A 15,734-nucleotide genomic window follows, 5' to 3' on the forward strand; every position below is an offset into this window, starting at 1 on the left:
ATCACAGGGGAGGATAAACTCGACATTTCAGGCTGTGTGCACACCATGATGGTCACTATATATTAGGCATGCAGCCTTTAGAGGCAGCCACCACATAAGTCAAGGGCTTTGAAGGAATACCAGTGAACCTTGTAGGGACCTAAAAAAAAGCTTCCCTCCTTTATTAAGTGGGCAGTCAATTCATCTCCTGGACTAACCCCATAAGACTTTCCTGCTGATGGGAATGTATCCGAAAGTCATCCTGACATTGCCCTATACTATTTTGTAGGACTAGTTCTAATCTTGCCATCACATGAAGATTCATCCTTCTTTATTCAAAACCAGTTAATTAGAAAATTAACATTTTCTGACTTTATTAACTCAATTTCATTTAATCTAGCAAAATCCTGCTGAAAATTAAAATTGAGATCACTTGGATGAACTTTGCAATTATTAGTAATTTTATCAACAGATTATATATCCATCACAGTGCATATAAATATATAGAATACAAACATTACAGATGAGAACCTGAGAAGCAGAATATGAGAACACTCAACTGCTTATTTATTTATTGTGTTTTCTTCATGGGTTCAAGATTTCAATAAAGGTCAGACACCTACTAAATGAAAATCATTCATCATTTACCCATTACTGTATTGACTGCAGACAATTTAATTCTGTAAGTTATGATTTAAAACAAAAATGTCTTTGGTCTTGTAAGGCTGGTTTGGGAACGAATAATGAAGTTACAATGTCAGGCAGAAAGAACAAAAAAAAATATTTTCTCTGAAGTGTAGAGGGAATTTAGCAGGTCTGCTAGCATCTGTGAAAGAAAGCACAGTTAATGTAAAGGCCCCTCAGTAGAGTACAAACCTCTAGAACCCTGTGGAATCTCAATATCATTGAAATTTTGTTGCTCTTCCATGGTGTACTTCCCTGCCTGGGTGTTTTCCCATTAATTGCAAAGTTGAAAGCATTTATCTTTTTTTTTAATATCTTGCATCTCTTGAAGGCTTCAGACCAATGCACACCCAACATCCTGCTTTGTAAACTCTGCTCACATTTTGACTTTGTAACATAGTCCAACACAGCAACTGAGGCAATTCACAGCATTCGAAAAGAATCAACAATATGCTGAATAAAACAACCCACATTCTTAAGAAAAAAGTCAATTTGCCTAAAAAAGCAATGTTAACAATTTTTTTAAAAATCCAGGATCTTAAACCTCTCCAAAATGGACTGGCTGTACCTGTACCAAGTTTTGTTGATGTCTGTCTATTAGCTTGTGCACTGTATTAGATTAGATTCCCTACAATGTGGAAACAGCCCCTACAGCCCAACAAGTCCACACCGACCCTCCGAAGAGTAACCCACCATACCCATTTCCCTCTGACTAATGTACCTAACACTAAGGACAATTTAGCATGGCCAATTCACCTGACCTGTACATCTTTGGACTGTGGGAGGAAACAAAGCAAACCCACACAAACACAGGGAGAACGTGCAAACTTGACACAGTGTCACCCAAGGCTGGAATTGAACCTGGGACCTTGCTGCTGTGAGGCAGCAGTGCTAACCACTGAGCCACCATGCAGGAATGAGGATTGTAGATTCCTGGGACACTGGAATTATCTCCAGTGGATTACAACTGAACTGAGCTGGACTGTATTCCCAGCACGGTGTTTACTAATGTTCTTGGAAGGACTTGAAACTAATTTGGCAAGAGACTTGAATTGTGAATATTAGGCAAGAATACAAAGGGTGACAAGATGTTTGAAGAGACAGCACTAAGAAAGTGAGAATAGAAAGTTCATATGTGAAGCTGGAGTAAGGGAGAAAATGATGTCTAAATCAGGGTTACTGTTCATGTATATGAATGCATGGAGTATAGTAAATAAGACTGGGGAATTAAAGAGTTGCAGAATACCATGTGGAAATATAGTGAGGCAATAACAGAGATCTGGCAGAAGAACGTTAAGACTGGGTGTTAAATATTCTTGGGTACAAGTTGCAATGATTGTAATGAAGTCATAGACCTCATAAAATATGAGTTTGTTGATTGAGGCTGTTAATCTGATCCAATCAGGGAGCCTGGTTGACAGATAAATACATGAATGTCAGACATCCTGTTGACTCTGTAGTCTGGCTCTGAGGGAGCTGGATCAGTGTCAAGGACTCCCAATGCGTAAAAAGAGGATGACTTGGTAATGGGATACCGACCTTTGTGGAATTATTTTGTGGTGTGAGAGAAAAGCTGAAGAAATTCAATTGCAACAGTTGTCTTTCAGTTAGGATAAGCATTTCTGGCATCATGCTGTTATTTGAGAAGCTTGACTTGTTCAATCTTGCTGTTGAAGACTGGGCCCAGTACGTGGAAAGAATGCATTATTTTTTGCAGGCAAATGACATCAGGGCAGATGAAAAACACCAAGTAGTTCTTTCAACAGCTTGTGGACCCATAGCTTTTTTGATCATTTGGAGCCTAACTTTCCCTGAAGTACCAGATACTAAAACCTTTCAAGTATTGATGGATTTAGTAAAGGAATATTATGACCCCAAGCCTCCTCTTATTTGTCAAATGCTATTGGTTTTAATCAGCATTTCAAGAACCAGGGTATTCTGTATAAGGATTTTTGACTAGGTGAAAACAACTGGCAGAAATATGTAACTTTGGTTAACAATTTATGAGATTCCTAGAGACAATTTGATATGTGGGATTAATTATGTAAGTTTGCAAAAGGGCCTACTGGCTGAAGCCCAACTGGACTTCAAACAGGCACTACAACTGACTCTATTATCGGAAAATGCAGCAAGTGAAGCATATGAGTTGTAGGGTATTCCAATGGGAGTGGACACCCTCGCAAATCTGACTGAGCTTGGGGAACATCTCTTGAGTGAAGGCAGTTGTATAGTCCCATTCACGGCGTATCCTGAACAGGTGGACTCTAGGTCAGCCCACAACAAAATCCCAAAATAAAGTCATGCTTTGGTTGCTGCCCCACCAACATGGATGTGTGAAATGGCAGCAGAAATTCCAATGCCAGACCCAAGACTCAGCCAAACAATAGAAACAGTTTGATACAGGGGACAAAGTTTGTCATAAGACTTATGAAAATGGCCCTGCATGGTTTACAGGCAAGATCGACGCAAGGTCAGGGCCAGTGACATATAAAGTTTGAGTGTGATGGTCCTGAATAAACATGTGAACCATACAAAAGCCGCAAATTCTCAAATGGTGTGGGAGCAAAATGTGCACTGCCACTTAGAACTGTTAGAGATGCTGTCGGAACTCATGGATTCACCTCTGTCAAACGTTGTTGAGTCCTTCAAGTCAGAGATGGACATGATGGATGTAACCACCTTGATGCCTTTGCCGCTGGAAGAGAGTGAAATTCTACTGAGGTGCTCCTGGTGCAGGAGGCGAGCTCCCATTGCTCATGGCAGATGCAGAATGGGAATAACCTGACCCAGTGATGAAATGCCACAGGTGGGTCTCCGAGGAAAAAGACCAGCCAGTGTCCTCAAACTCAGAGGGAGGTTGATGTAGTGATTGTAATGAGGTCAGCAAGCTGGACATAATAGAATATGAGTTCCCTGACTGAGGCTTTAACCTGGTCCAATCAGGGAGCTCTAGCTGACGATAAAAAGAATGAATGTCAGAGATACTGACACTCCAATGCCTGACTCTGAATGAGGCAGTACTATAAACAAACACCGTTCATATGTAAATAAAGAGTGGTAAAAACAATGACTGCAGATGATGGAAACCAGATTCTGGATTAGTGGTGCTGGAAAAGTACAGCAGTTCATGCAGTATCCGAGGAGCAGTAAAATCGACATTTCGGGTAAAAGCCCTTCATCAGGACTTTTGGAGGTATCTAACCAAATGAACTGCAGCAGCTCACTATCAAATGTTTAGGGGTAATTAGGGGTGGGTAATGAATACTGGCCCAGGTAACAATGCTCACATCACCTGAAAGAATGTGAAAATAAAGCTGAGAACTGGCCAAAAGCAATTCAGTATGTCATGGCAGATAATCTCGGCTGGGAACATGATTCACAAGGCTTATCTTTTTGGATGAAAGTGACATGCCAAATAACTTTATTACTCTTACTCATATAGACACACAGGGTGGTAATTCCATTTCAGTCAGATTCCTGTTGTCATGGTTATATTTAATTCCTCAGCTTGCAGTGCTTTTGCAGTGTAGAGATATGTTGCAAGTTCAACATAAAAAGAAACGAATTGGCATTGCTAAAGTTGCTGCTGTCGAAAGGTTGAACAGAGATAATATAGAGACACCCACTTTGCCATGTCTCACTGCAAGTGTTGTGGGAAGGGATGACTGAGGGCAGGAGGGTTTTGTTCCCTGTCAGCGGCAACAGAAAGCCTGCAAAGCTCACTCAGAATACTTGGCTGGAGGTGACTAACAAAGTCAGCAATAGACAAATGGTGAGGAGGAACTGGGAGCACTGCCATAAACAGTTCGATGATCTACATGGCTATGGAAACATAAATCCAAACATGGACCAAGATGGCATGCTCTCTGACCAGCAGTCACCAGAATACAAAAGAGAAGAGCATCTTCTGGGCACAGAGTTCTCCAGACCATGGGAGAGATGTGTGCTCAGCAGTTTCTATGATCGACTGACAGAAATCAGATCCCTAGTACTGCTGGATAGATTCTGCATTGTAGACTGCAGCAGTGTATTGAAAGGCTGAGTGCTGTCCCCGAACAGGATCTTTTTCATCTTGCAGGCCATATGGAAGTTGAACACGAGGGACAGAAGATACAGAAGCCACAGCTAACTTTCCTAACTGACCTTTCAAGGAGGCTTAGGGAGAAATGGAATTCCATCACAGACTCAGTGAAACCATCTCATCATCTTCAAATTCAGGATGTGCATGGCAATAGTATGGTGCAACAAACTGTCATGGTATAAATTGCCATTTCATTGTGAATGCTATGAAAACAATGTCTTAGTGCTTTGTGCTCATTCATTGAGTGAGCAATCTCATGGGAGAGCCATTTAAGCAGCAGCCCTCAGAATAGATGCTGGAATGGAACACTGAATGAATGGAATTCAGGCTCCACCCTGTAGCATTCTCTGGTCAGTCACACTAATGGAGCAACAAAGCAAGGAGTTTGTGCCAGTTTTGCTTTTGCTAATGCTAATGTTTAGAAGGATGAGAGGGGATCTGATTGAGACGTATAAAATTATTAATGGATTGGACACTCTGGAGGCAGGAAGCATGTTTCCGCTGATGGGTGAGTCCAGAAGCAGAGGACACAGTTTAAAAATAAGGGGTAGGCCATTTAGAACAGAGTTGAGGAGAAACGTCTTCACCCAGAGAGTGGTGGATATATGGAATGCTCTGCCCCAGAAGGCAGTAGAGGTCAAGTCTCTGAATAATTTCAAGAAAGAGATGGACAGAGCTCTTAGAGATAGTGGAATCAAGGGTTATGGGGATAGGGCAGGAACAGGATACTGTTTGTGGATGATCAGCCATGATCATAATGAATGGCCTACTCCTGCATCTACTGTCTCTTGTCCCTCTAGTGATCAAGAGAGCTGGGAAATGGCTGAGGTGAGAACATATAATGATGAGGGGGCTACTCACTTTGATATCCCTCAAACATATGGCTCAGCTGCCTATTTAGTGACTATCCGGTGGGTTGGCTCTCTCAGCTCTTGCAAACCCTTTTTAAACTTGGGACACTCCAGATCCGTGTTAGAAAACCAAACACCACTAAGGGCCAGGTATAAGCAACCACACACCTACAATTCCACCCACACACTCAAATAGAAATCTCACCCACACAATGCAATCTGAAAGACTTGGAGACTTACCTGAGATGTGTTTTGCCTCATTAATAATCACAAAAACAAAACTTGGAAACACACATCAGCTATTGCAGCATTTTGGAGGAGAATTAACATTTTAGGTCTGTGTCCTTACACTGAAGGTTGACATGAAATGTACTGTTTCTCCCTTCTCAGATGCTGCTTGATCTGCTGAACACTTCACGTTTTTATTTCAGAATGCCAGTACAGGTAGTAGTTTACTTTTGTTTGACCTGATTAACACTGAGAATTAATTTGGCTGAAAAGGAAAAAAAGTTTCTTAACAAAGGAATGTGAAAATTAGGCTGCAAAGGCATTTTAACTGTGTTGAACTATGTTTGGCCGCAAGCATAAATACAACAAATTGTCTGGCTGGCTTAGCCTGAATTGAAATTTGAGTTATTTGAGTTAGATAAGACTAAAACTAAACTCTATTGAAGAAAGGAGTATGAGTTCAGGGTTTGGGAGGCTCTCCAGTGACAGGTTGGCCCTGATAATGTACACCCACCTGCTCCATGGGGAATGGGACCTTGTTCCAGGAGACTGCAGATGTCAGAAATGCCTTAAAGTCACACAGCACAGAAAAAAGACCCTTCCTGCCAACTCATCCACACTGAGCGGTTATCCCAATCTGACTTAGTCCTCTTGGCCCATATCCCTCTAACCCTTCCTACTCATATACCCATCCAGATGCCTTTTAAATGCTGCAATTATACTCACCTCTACCACTTCCTCTGGCAGCTCATTCCATTCACGCATTGGTCCCTGCATGAAAAGGTCACCCTTCAGGTCCTTCTCAAATCTTTCCCCTCTCACCTTAAATCCATGCCCTCTAGTTTTAGACTCCTCTACCCGAGGAGAAAAACCTTAGCTATTCGCCCTGTCCAGGCCCCTCATGATTTTATAAACCTCTTTAAGGTCACCCTCAGCCAACACTTCTTTTGCAATAAAAAGTTAACAATAACTGTATTCATATATCAAGTTATAGGCAGAAGAAAACATCAAATTTAATCCTGAGATCACAGCATAAAATTACAATCTCCAATTGTGCTGGCTTATTCTGTTAAAAGATGTTGCATTTTTTATTGTAGAATTCTCTCATTTCCACTGATGTACCTCTGAACTCTAGTTGTTGTAAGTTAGGCAAAATGTAGATATGGAATCGAGCATGCCACATGTATCATTTTAGCAAAATCAGGTATGACAAAACTGTTCAGGCACAGGGAAGTAGCAGATGGATCTACTGCACAATTCATGATTTCTTTCTGCTAAACTTTAAACCAGAAGGAGCCAGGATTGGTCTTTTTTTTGGATTATATCCCAAAAAATCCCTTTGATGTCTTAATCTGTGACAACATGTGACCACACACAGGAATAACCTCAAAGATTTTGCTCTTGCTATATGAATACAGTTATTGTTAACTTTGTTTTGATAAAGAAATGCATACATCAATCAGCTATTTAAACTTTACTGTTGTCAAGGAGTACTCCACCTGATGCTGCCTGATCTGAGGGTTTGCATTTTTTTATGTTAGACTGCCAGCAACCACACTGCATTTTGCTTCTGTGTTATCTAAAACTCAATTACCCACATTCTACTCAATATTAAGCATTGGTTATCTATTGTTATATTAATCTCTACTGACTTCTCCACAACTCAGGAAACTGACATAAAATTCTCCTAGTTCACAATCATGATCATATCCAACTGTATAATCTTCTCCAGCACTACACTTCACGTACATAAAACAAATTCACTCATTGTAGTTGCTCCACAATTAGTGCGTGGTGTGTTCATCATAGCTTTGCTTTGCACAATACTTTTCCTAAAATCTTTAATTTTGTTTCAGTACCTTCAATACTGACCACTTTCAGTTATGTTTTCTATCCTTTGTTTAATTTCCATTCTTAGCTTAAGTGTGAGCCTTAGATTCAAATTACACAATCAAATTATTTCATTCATAACATAATTCAAACCAGTTAAATTACAGGATCATCAAACCTCCACATTGTCAGTGAATATAAAGTATGAACTTGTTGTTTATCTGTTAGAACTGATTTAGTAATAGGTTGATAAGAGTCCAAAAAGCTACTTTCTTAATCCCAAAAACAAAAATCCATTATTTGTTTAAAAACATACAGGCTTATTACTGATTTATTTTCTAATCAGGTAAATGTAATTTAGAAAAAACAAAGTTATTTTAAATTCTCAGTAGCATGAGGAAAACAATGAAGCTAAAAACAAAAAGGCACCATCAGAGTCAACATATTATTTCTAACAAAATACAAAGTAAAAGAAATACACAGCAGAATGAAGTAGCAACATTATCATCTAATTATCAAATATCCATGCTTAAATTTGGAGGAAAGTCAATTCTATAAATATGTTGAAATATTTGCATATTGATATTTTAGAATCGAGATAAACTATTCATATTTTGCATATTCTCTCCATACATTATTCAAATACACTTTGTTATAATTCAGTAAACGATGTGCAAACCAAATAATAAACATGACGGAATAACTTTTATTTAAAACATTTTACAGTCATACTTTAAACCACTAGCTTGCATCATTAATCAACCACAAACCAATAAGAACATTTAAAAATTGCTATATGAATTCATAACCAATGCTTTCGTTCTTTCCCTGGCCTCAACTAAAATCAGTTTAAAACTAACATTAGACTTTTTTGTTACATTTTATTTAGTTAAATAATTTCAGTAGAAAAGAGTGCTTTGTGTTCAACAATGGCAAAGTCAATAAAGGAATGGAAAATATTTTTAAATAAAAAAGCAAAACCCTTTCATCTATATGAAAATTATTCATGTGCATTTGGTGCAAACAGTTTTTTAGTGCCTCTCTCTGCTCTGAAGTGCTCATCTAACTTATCTAAACCATTTTTGTGCATGCACAGCTATTAGAAATCCATACACTAGGTGATTTATTTATTCACCTCAGGCTCTTAAAACCATTATGCCATTGGCTTAAGGAACTAATTCCAAAGTGATAGAAAAAGAGCTTGTTGTAAAATTAAATGAAATTGAGTCACAATTTGACCATATTGCTCAATCATATTTGACATTTTGAATGATTTATTATTCTCAAAAAATGAATATTGAACCCATTATTAAAAACTCTGCCATTAGGCTTTGACTATGAAACAATGCTTTGCTCCTTCTTGGAACTGAAGGGGTCAAAGATCCGATGGGACACAAGTGGCTCATGAATTCAAACAATAGTTTAAATAACCCGAAATACTTATTCTGCTTTTAAGCACTGGCATAATAATTTTGCTTCTGGCAGTCTTTCAACTCAACCAATCAATACTTGAAAGTTATTAACTTTAATATTTCAGAACTGCAGCATCTAAGATGTAATTATATTAGCCACAAAAATTTGTTAAGGATAAAATGAGCTATCATGTAAAGAATGTTGAATTGTTGGTGTATACAAATGAGGCAGCTAATTCAAGGGGAGGAGATGGCCTCGTGGTGTTATCACTAGACTGTTAACCTAGAGATGGAAATGTGTTGCTGGAAAAACGCAGCAGGTCAGGCAGCATCTAGGGAACAGGAGAATCGACATTTCGGGCATTAGCCTAGAGACCCTGGTAATGATTTGTTTCAAATCCTGCCATGGCAGATGGTAGAATTTGAATTCAGTAAAAATCTAGAATTAAGAGTCTGATGCTGACTATTGGTGGGAGGGGAGGGAAAAATAAACTGGCTTTTTTTTCTGCCTTACCTGGTCTGGCCTACACAGCTATGTGGCCAACTCATAAACTGCCCTCTAGGCAATAAATGCATTTGTTGCTGGCCTAGCATGTGATGGCCTCAGTCCGCTAATGGCTAAACAATCAAAAAAGTTCATGCCATCTCAAATGCCAGAAAGCATTCGTATAACTCAGTGCTGGAAAGTTAATAGACCGTACACTAGTAATATTTGCCGAGACAAATTACATTTCATGAATTAAAACCTACTGACTTATTCAAGAACACTTATGTAGCTATGCAAATTAGTCTGAAACAAGTGAAACTGAAATGAGTAGTCTTCTGAACAGCTCTTTCCATTTACCTCTTTTGGTTTAAATTGGTTAGACTACCAAAACAAAACATATATTCTTCAGGTAATCTCTCACTGATGGTCCAAAAGTAATCAGTGTCGGTCCAGCAATGGCAATATTCAACTTAATAATGTTTGCAAAACAAAAGCAGTATATATAAATAGATGCACATATATCTATATATTATATAAAATATATTTCAACTGAATAAGGAGTTACAAATTACATGTTGATCAAATAGAACATAGAACAGTATAGCACAGTATAGGCCCTTTGGCCCACAATTTGTCAATAAATTTTAAACTTTCCAACCAAATTAGCTGAAATATAAAATAATGGTTATGTAAAAATCTCATTTAACCTTAAGTGGCCTCAGTTCTCATTTCCTATGAGGCTTTATCACTGTATTTTCTTTCCCATTTCACAATAGCCATAAGAACCAATGTTGACAGTAAGGTCCTCCTGCTTATCACTGCTGCATTGCAGCATTGCTTATAGCCATTTCCCTCTGTATTCTGATTTGTATCCCTGGATGCGACAATAGTTCTTTTATTTGATTAAGTTTGCACAGTACTGTAATGGTTTCTTTCTGCAGAGCATTCCTAATTACGTCAGAATCACGCTTTTTCCCTGAAGAAGAAAAGATAAAAATGTGTTTCATTTAACAAAAGCTGACTTGATTCTACCATTTATGATTCAAATTTTCTAAAAATGTAGAAGAAATGTAGACTATGTCACAAACACAACCATCATTATAAGTAAATTCTGGTAGATTCCATGCACATAAACTAACTTAGCTTCCATACAGTAGTTTTGTGAAATGAATAAATCCACTTCATCTTTTGCAAGAATTCAAACAGGTTTATATATGGACTATTTTCAATCATTTTAGATTTATTTTGTACTGTGTTTCACTCCCTTTGCTGCTTCAATAAAAAGAACTGTAGTTGTACAAATTAAATCCATGAAATTGGTGACATTAAGAACCAAATCAATATTTCGATATGCGAGACCCTTTTGACACTTGAGGTCCAAACACACGATTTAGCAGACGACCACTCTTTCCTGCTGTTGATTTGGGGAACCTTGGAAGGATAAATGTATTGGTCTTTGTTATTTTCATTTCAATTAAATTTTTCTCCCAGCTTTTTCATCCTCGGCATTCAATGCTTGAGATAGTGACCATGTGTTTTCATATAAATATTCTTTGCTCACACTAAACATGTGCTTTCAAATGTAACGTTTTCATTTCTTGTTCTCATTGTTTGAGTCAATGTCAGTAAAGGTAATTCTCTTCCCGTTCCAATTTGCTTTAGTTTGTGTTTCCTCTAGGTATTGCTGTACAGCCTTAATCACAGCGGTCTCCACTAGTTGTTTACTCAGACTGACCAGTTCTTCCTCATCAGGTTCTTTCTTTTGTCCTACACACCACAACAAACAAAACAAGTCAGGAACCACCTTCAGAGCAGGGCACACTAAATTCTTACCACATTCAGCGACAACAGTTTGCATTTATATAGCACCTTCAAAGAAAAAAAACATCACAAGGTGCTTCACAGAAGTACAATATAAGTTCTAACTCATGTTAAAACCTTAGATAATCAACTTCTCTGAGGAAGTGCTAGTACAATATTGCACATTTTGTCATGTCGAGATTTAGTCACTGGACGATGTACTTTTGTTCTTCAAAATTATGGATCCAATACTGAATGTCACTTTTTTTATAAAGCAGATCAGGGTTAATGGTGAGGGAGGTCAGTATTGAGAAATGAAGATCTTCTCATTTTAGCTGCTAAGTGTTCACTATCATTCACTCCTCGCTCTGCAACAGAATATTTATCTCCCCAGTTGAGATTATGGCCTGATTATTTCACGCCACCTCCTAATGCGCTTTCTATGTTGGGGCACAATAACTAAGTTAGGTGGCTAGCCTGCCACCTTCTCACCCATCCCTAAACACAACCGCAATGGAAAAGATGGACAGACGCTGAAGTCAGTAGTCCATCCACCACAGATGAACAAGCTCAAGTGATTCCAATAAAATGCTGCCTGAGACATGGCTGGCATGGTTAGCTTGTTTTTAATGACCTCCATGAACAAAGGCAGGAAGCAAAGAGTTCACTTCATTTGGAGGATGCAGTGGGCGCATTAGGGGCTTCCCCTCTTTCTTCCACTCCACCTGCCTGAGAAACCTGTCCCTGGGGTCTATGATCCCTCTTCATCCAAAACTCCAGCACTTATATTATCAGGGCAGCCACGATCCTCTTCAGGCCTCTCCGTGCAGTCAGTCCCGGCAACACCCACTGCAGGTCGTTCTGCTATAAGGTAACAGTTGCGTTCCTCTGCAACCCCGTGTTATAGAAAATCATGACATGGAAAACCACTATAGAAAATCGCCACAGAAAACCATTCAGTAGAAAGTTCACCTTATCCAAACTTCATTCACATTTGGTCAATCGCGTTATAGCCAATTCGCATTGACAAAACGGGTTATACCAGAACGACCTGTATGGAGCACCGGCCCTGCTGGAGTAATGGAGATACCTGAAATCAAATTGACTGCTAGCTCTGGATGACAGGCCTTCCACCCAAGCGAGTGGCAGAAGTCAAGGTAGTCCAAGTCATTGGACAAGGTAGCTTACTCGCAATGTGTCGTGGTGCAAGGTGGAATTATTTTGGTCCATCAATTCAATGCTCACTTTTCTTCTGGGGTAAGGGTAAAAAATCTGCCTAAATGTAATTTTATGCCCTTTAGGTTTGAGGTGAATGCTTATGCCTCAATAACAACTGCACTAAGACTGACAAAATTAACAATATGTCTTACAGGCATCAAAGAAAGATACTTCATCCCATTAGTTGGGACTGGTTTAAACCATGGCAATTGTGTGATTACAGATGGAAGGGGCCACTCTGTAATTGTGCCATTCAGCTTTCCAATAGCCTGAGCCTTATGAAAAAGCATACAGCTGAGTTCTCTTCATTGCAGATATCGAGATTTATAATCTGATATTGTACAAATCTTATGCAATATCACGTAGGGGTTTGAGGTAATCAACAGGCATTTACCTTAAGATTCAAATATGATCACATGGATTGTCCTTCACACCATGTAAAATGCAGCCTGGCAGGAATTGATCTCTCAATTCTTTCCTTTAAAAATTTCAAATATGTTCTCTATGACGAACAGGCTGCTAGTCAAGTTGTCTTTTTAAATACATTCTCAAAAATATTTTAAAAGATCATGCAATAAATAAATAAACACACCTCAATCAGGTTTTATTATCAATAATATAATTCTCAAAAAATTATGATACAAATTTATCAATCTAAAAATATTAAAACAAAAAGTCTATTAAAAGTGTTGCCTTTTCATGCTTACACTTTCAAATAAGAAGCTGAATATGGAAATCCAACAGAATCAAGTGCACAATTACCATATAAGAATTGGACCAAAGTGACCAGGACAATATGTATCTAAAGTACAACAGACATTGAAAAAGGATTTAAAAAAAAAAGGAACAAAGTTATCTAAGCTTACTGACATCACCTAAGTGAGATATTATGACAATGCAGTATTGTTCTGCACTATGCAAAATGTTGATTTTAATATAAATGACAGTGACAAACGTTGAAAAGACAAACTTTTGATAAATAGACTGTTCTCAGTTTGTGAACAGGGTGAGAGATGACTATACTATTCACTCAGTACCACATTTTGAAAACAAATTAGTTCTTCATTGGAGAACTACTCATTTCTCTATACTTACCTAATAATGTGACAAGTTCCTCTGAGATAAAACAATTTAGTCACTTCTGAAAACAAGAAATTTAGTAGCATGTGCATCTCAAATTATTGGTTAAGCATACTTCTGTTTCATACAAAACAACTCACATCGGGACAAACACATTAAAAGTGTGCATGAATATCCTAAATATTGCATCACACTAGTTGGAAGTAACTGCAGGTCAGTACAACTATCCTTTATTTAGCATCTTTAATGTATTCCTAACAAATCACATGCTAATGGAAGCATCCTAAACAAAAACCTCTTCCCCATAAAAAGCTTGAAATATGGGTGGGTTACAGTCCTGACCTGTAATGTTTACATGAAGATCTTTTTGGTTGCTATAATTTTACTGGATAAAAATTCTCTTTTTACTACTCTTGCTTAATAACTTACTGCTTTTAGTATCTGACTCTAATTCACTGCTATTAAGTCAGTTGTTTACCATTCCTCTCGCTCCTTCTGGCATGACAGTTCCTATTCAGCACTTTCCAGCTCTGATCCTCTCCTGCTCAGTGCCCTTGCTGCTTCTGTCTCCCAGCTCCTTTCCACTCACAATTTTTCAGCTACTTCACTCTTCCAAACCATCCCCATTTGCCATTTTCCTCTCCTGACTCCCTCATAGGTTCTGTTTTACCCACCACCTTCTGCCCAAGCTCTTGCTTCTGGAGAACAGTAATAAGCAGGAAGCAATGAATGTTCAGGAGGAGAAAGTTCCACTGTGTTTAAAAAATACAAACATCCCCAGTCTGCATGCTTGAACTAACCACATGAAAGATAAAATAGAGGCAGTTCTATTTGGTTTTTTGTTTGTAATTTGCAGATCATACTAAGACATAAAAAGGCATTATTAGAACATATTTTATATGTATAAGGAGGTTCAAGGTCAAAAACTAAAACCAAAGATCATGTTCCTCAAGAGAATCTGGACAGTAAGGTTAGACGAATTTACATATACTTATTGGTAAGTTTGTCAATTTTGGTGTTTTTAGGAGAAAATAAACCTAATGTTAGATTTAGAAGTGCTGTTTGAATGAATGAAGACAAGGAGAAAGTAAGGATTTACATAGTGCCTTTTCAGAACATCCCAAATGCCCTTTGCAGCTGACAGTTTAAGCAATTAGAGGCAAATTGTAGGCATAGCTAGAAAATTGGGGGCTTGGTAGATGACAAGCAGCGGGGGGAGGAGTAGGCTTTAGTTGGAAGGATGTGACTAGTGCGCCCAGTTAGTTAGGACCTCAACAATTCACCATATCTATTAACAACCAATCTCAGTTTTTCAAGGAGAGATGGAACTGTAAACAATGTAGACAGAAGCACAAAATTAAAAAGATATTAAATGAACTTAGATTAACTGAACAGGCAAAACCGAGGCAAAGAGATTTCAATGTAGACAAGTGTGAGATCATCAACTTTGGATCAAGGAAGGATAGACTAGCAGTTTCTAAACAGTTAGAAATAATGGAGTTTCAAAGTGACTTAATGATCCATAGACTGTTTAACTGTCATAAATTAGTCCAGCAGATAATCAAAAAGAATAATGAAATACTGGCATCTATATTCAGAGAACTTGAATATATTGGGATAGAAATCATGATACATCTGTACAAAACCCCAGTTAGACCACATGTAAAGCAGTACAATGTTCTCTTCTGGTCACAAGTTGACTCCATCTACTCTTCCCTCTGCTTTGGGAAAGCAATCAACATAACCAAAGACCACTCCCACCCTGATTATACTCTCTTCCACCATCAGGCAGAAGATACAAAGGTTTGAAAACACATACCAACAGATTCAAGAACAGCTGCTTCCCCACTGTTATCCGACTTACGAAAAGACCCTGAATATTAGAGTTGATCTTTCTCTGCACCTTCTCTGTAGCTGCAACACTCTCTTCTGCATTGTTCTATTTTTCTTATGCACTTATGTAAAATAGGATTTGTTTGGTTAGTGCACAAAACAATACTTCTCACTGTATCTTGGTACATGTGACGGTAATAAAAAAAGTATGTAGAGTTTATTAATGACCCATACAAATGGAATCGTTCATA

At 38.2% G+C, this 15,734-nt stretch overlaps 1 protein-coding gene across 4 annotated transcripts in view; it reads right to left on the reverse strand.

The window, feature by feature from the left end:
* Nucleotides 1-419: 419 nt before the first annotated feature.
* Nucleotides 420-15,734, reverse strand: part of akap7 (A-kinase anchoring protein 7) — a 218,456-nt gene continuing 203,141 nt past the window's right edge. The window contains exons 8-9 of one of the 4 annotated variants that reach the window (XM_043683354.2): nt 11,114-11,319; nt 10,390-10,528 (exon numbers count right to left, since the gene is read on the reverse strand). In XM_043683354.2, the coding sequence (XP_043539289.1) occupies nt 11,144-11,319 (176 nt within the window). In that variant the 3' untranslated portion in view covers nt 10,390-10,528; nt 11,114-11,143. Of the gene's footprint in view, nt 10,529-10,558; nt 11,320-15,734 lie in introns of those variants that run through there. The other 3 variants (XR_015753417.1, XM_043683364.2, XM_043683346.2) reach the window with 3 other exon arrangements.

Source organism: Chiloscyllium plagiosum, unplaced genomic scaffold (assembly GCF_037043375.1).
Source record: "Chiloscyllium plagiosum isolate Xiang-an unplaced genomic scaffold, Cpla_swu_hap1 HiC_scaffold_3, whole genome shotgun sequence".
Classification (NCBI taxonomy): Eukaryota; Metazoa; Chordata; class Chondrichthyes; order Orectolobiformes; family Hemiscylliidae; genus Chiloscyllium; species Chiloscyllium plagiosum.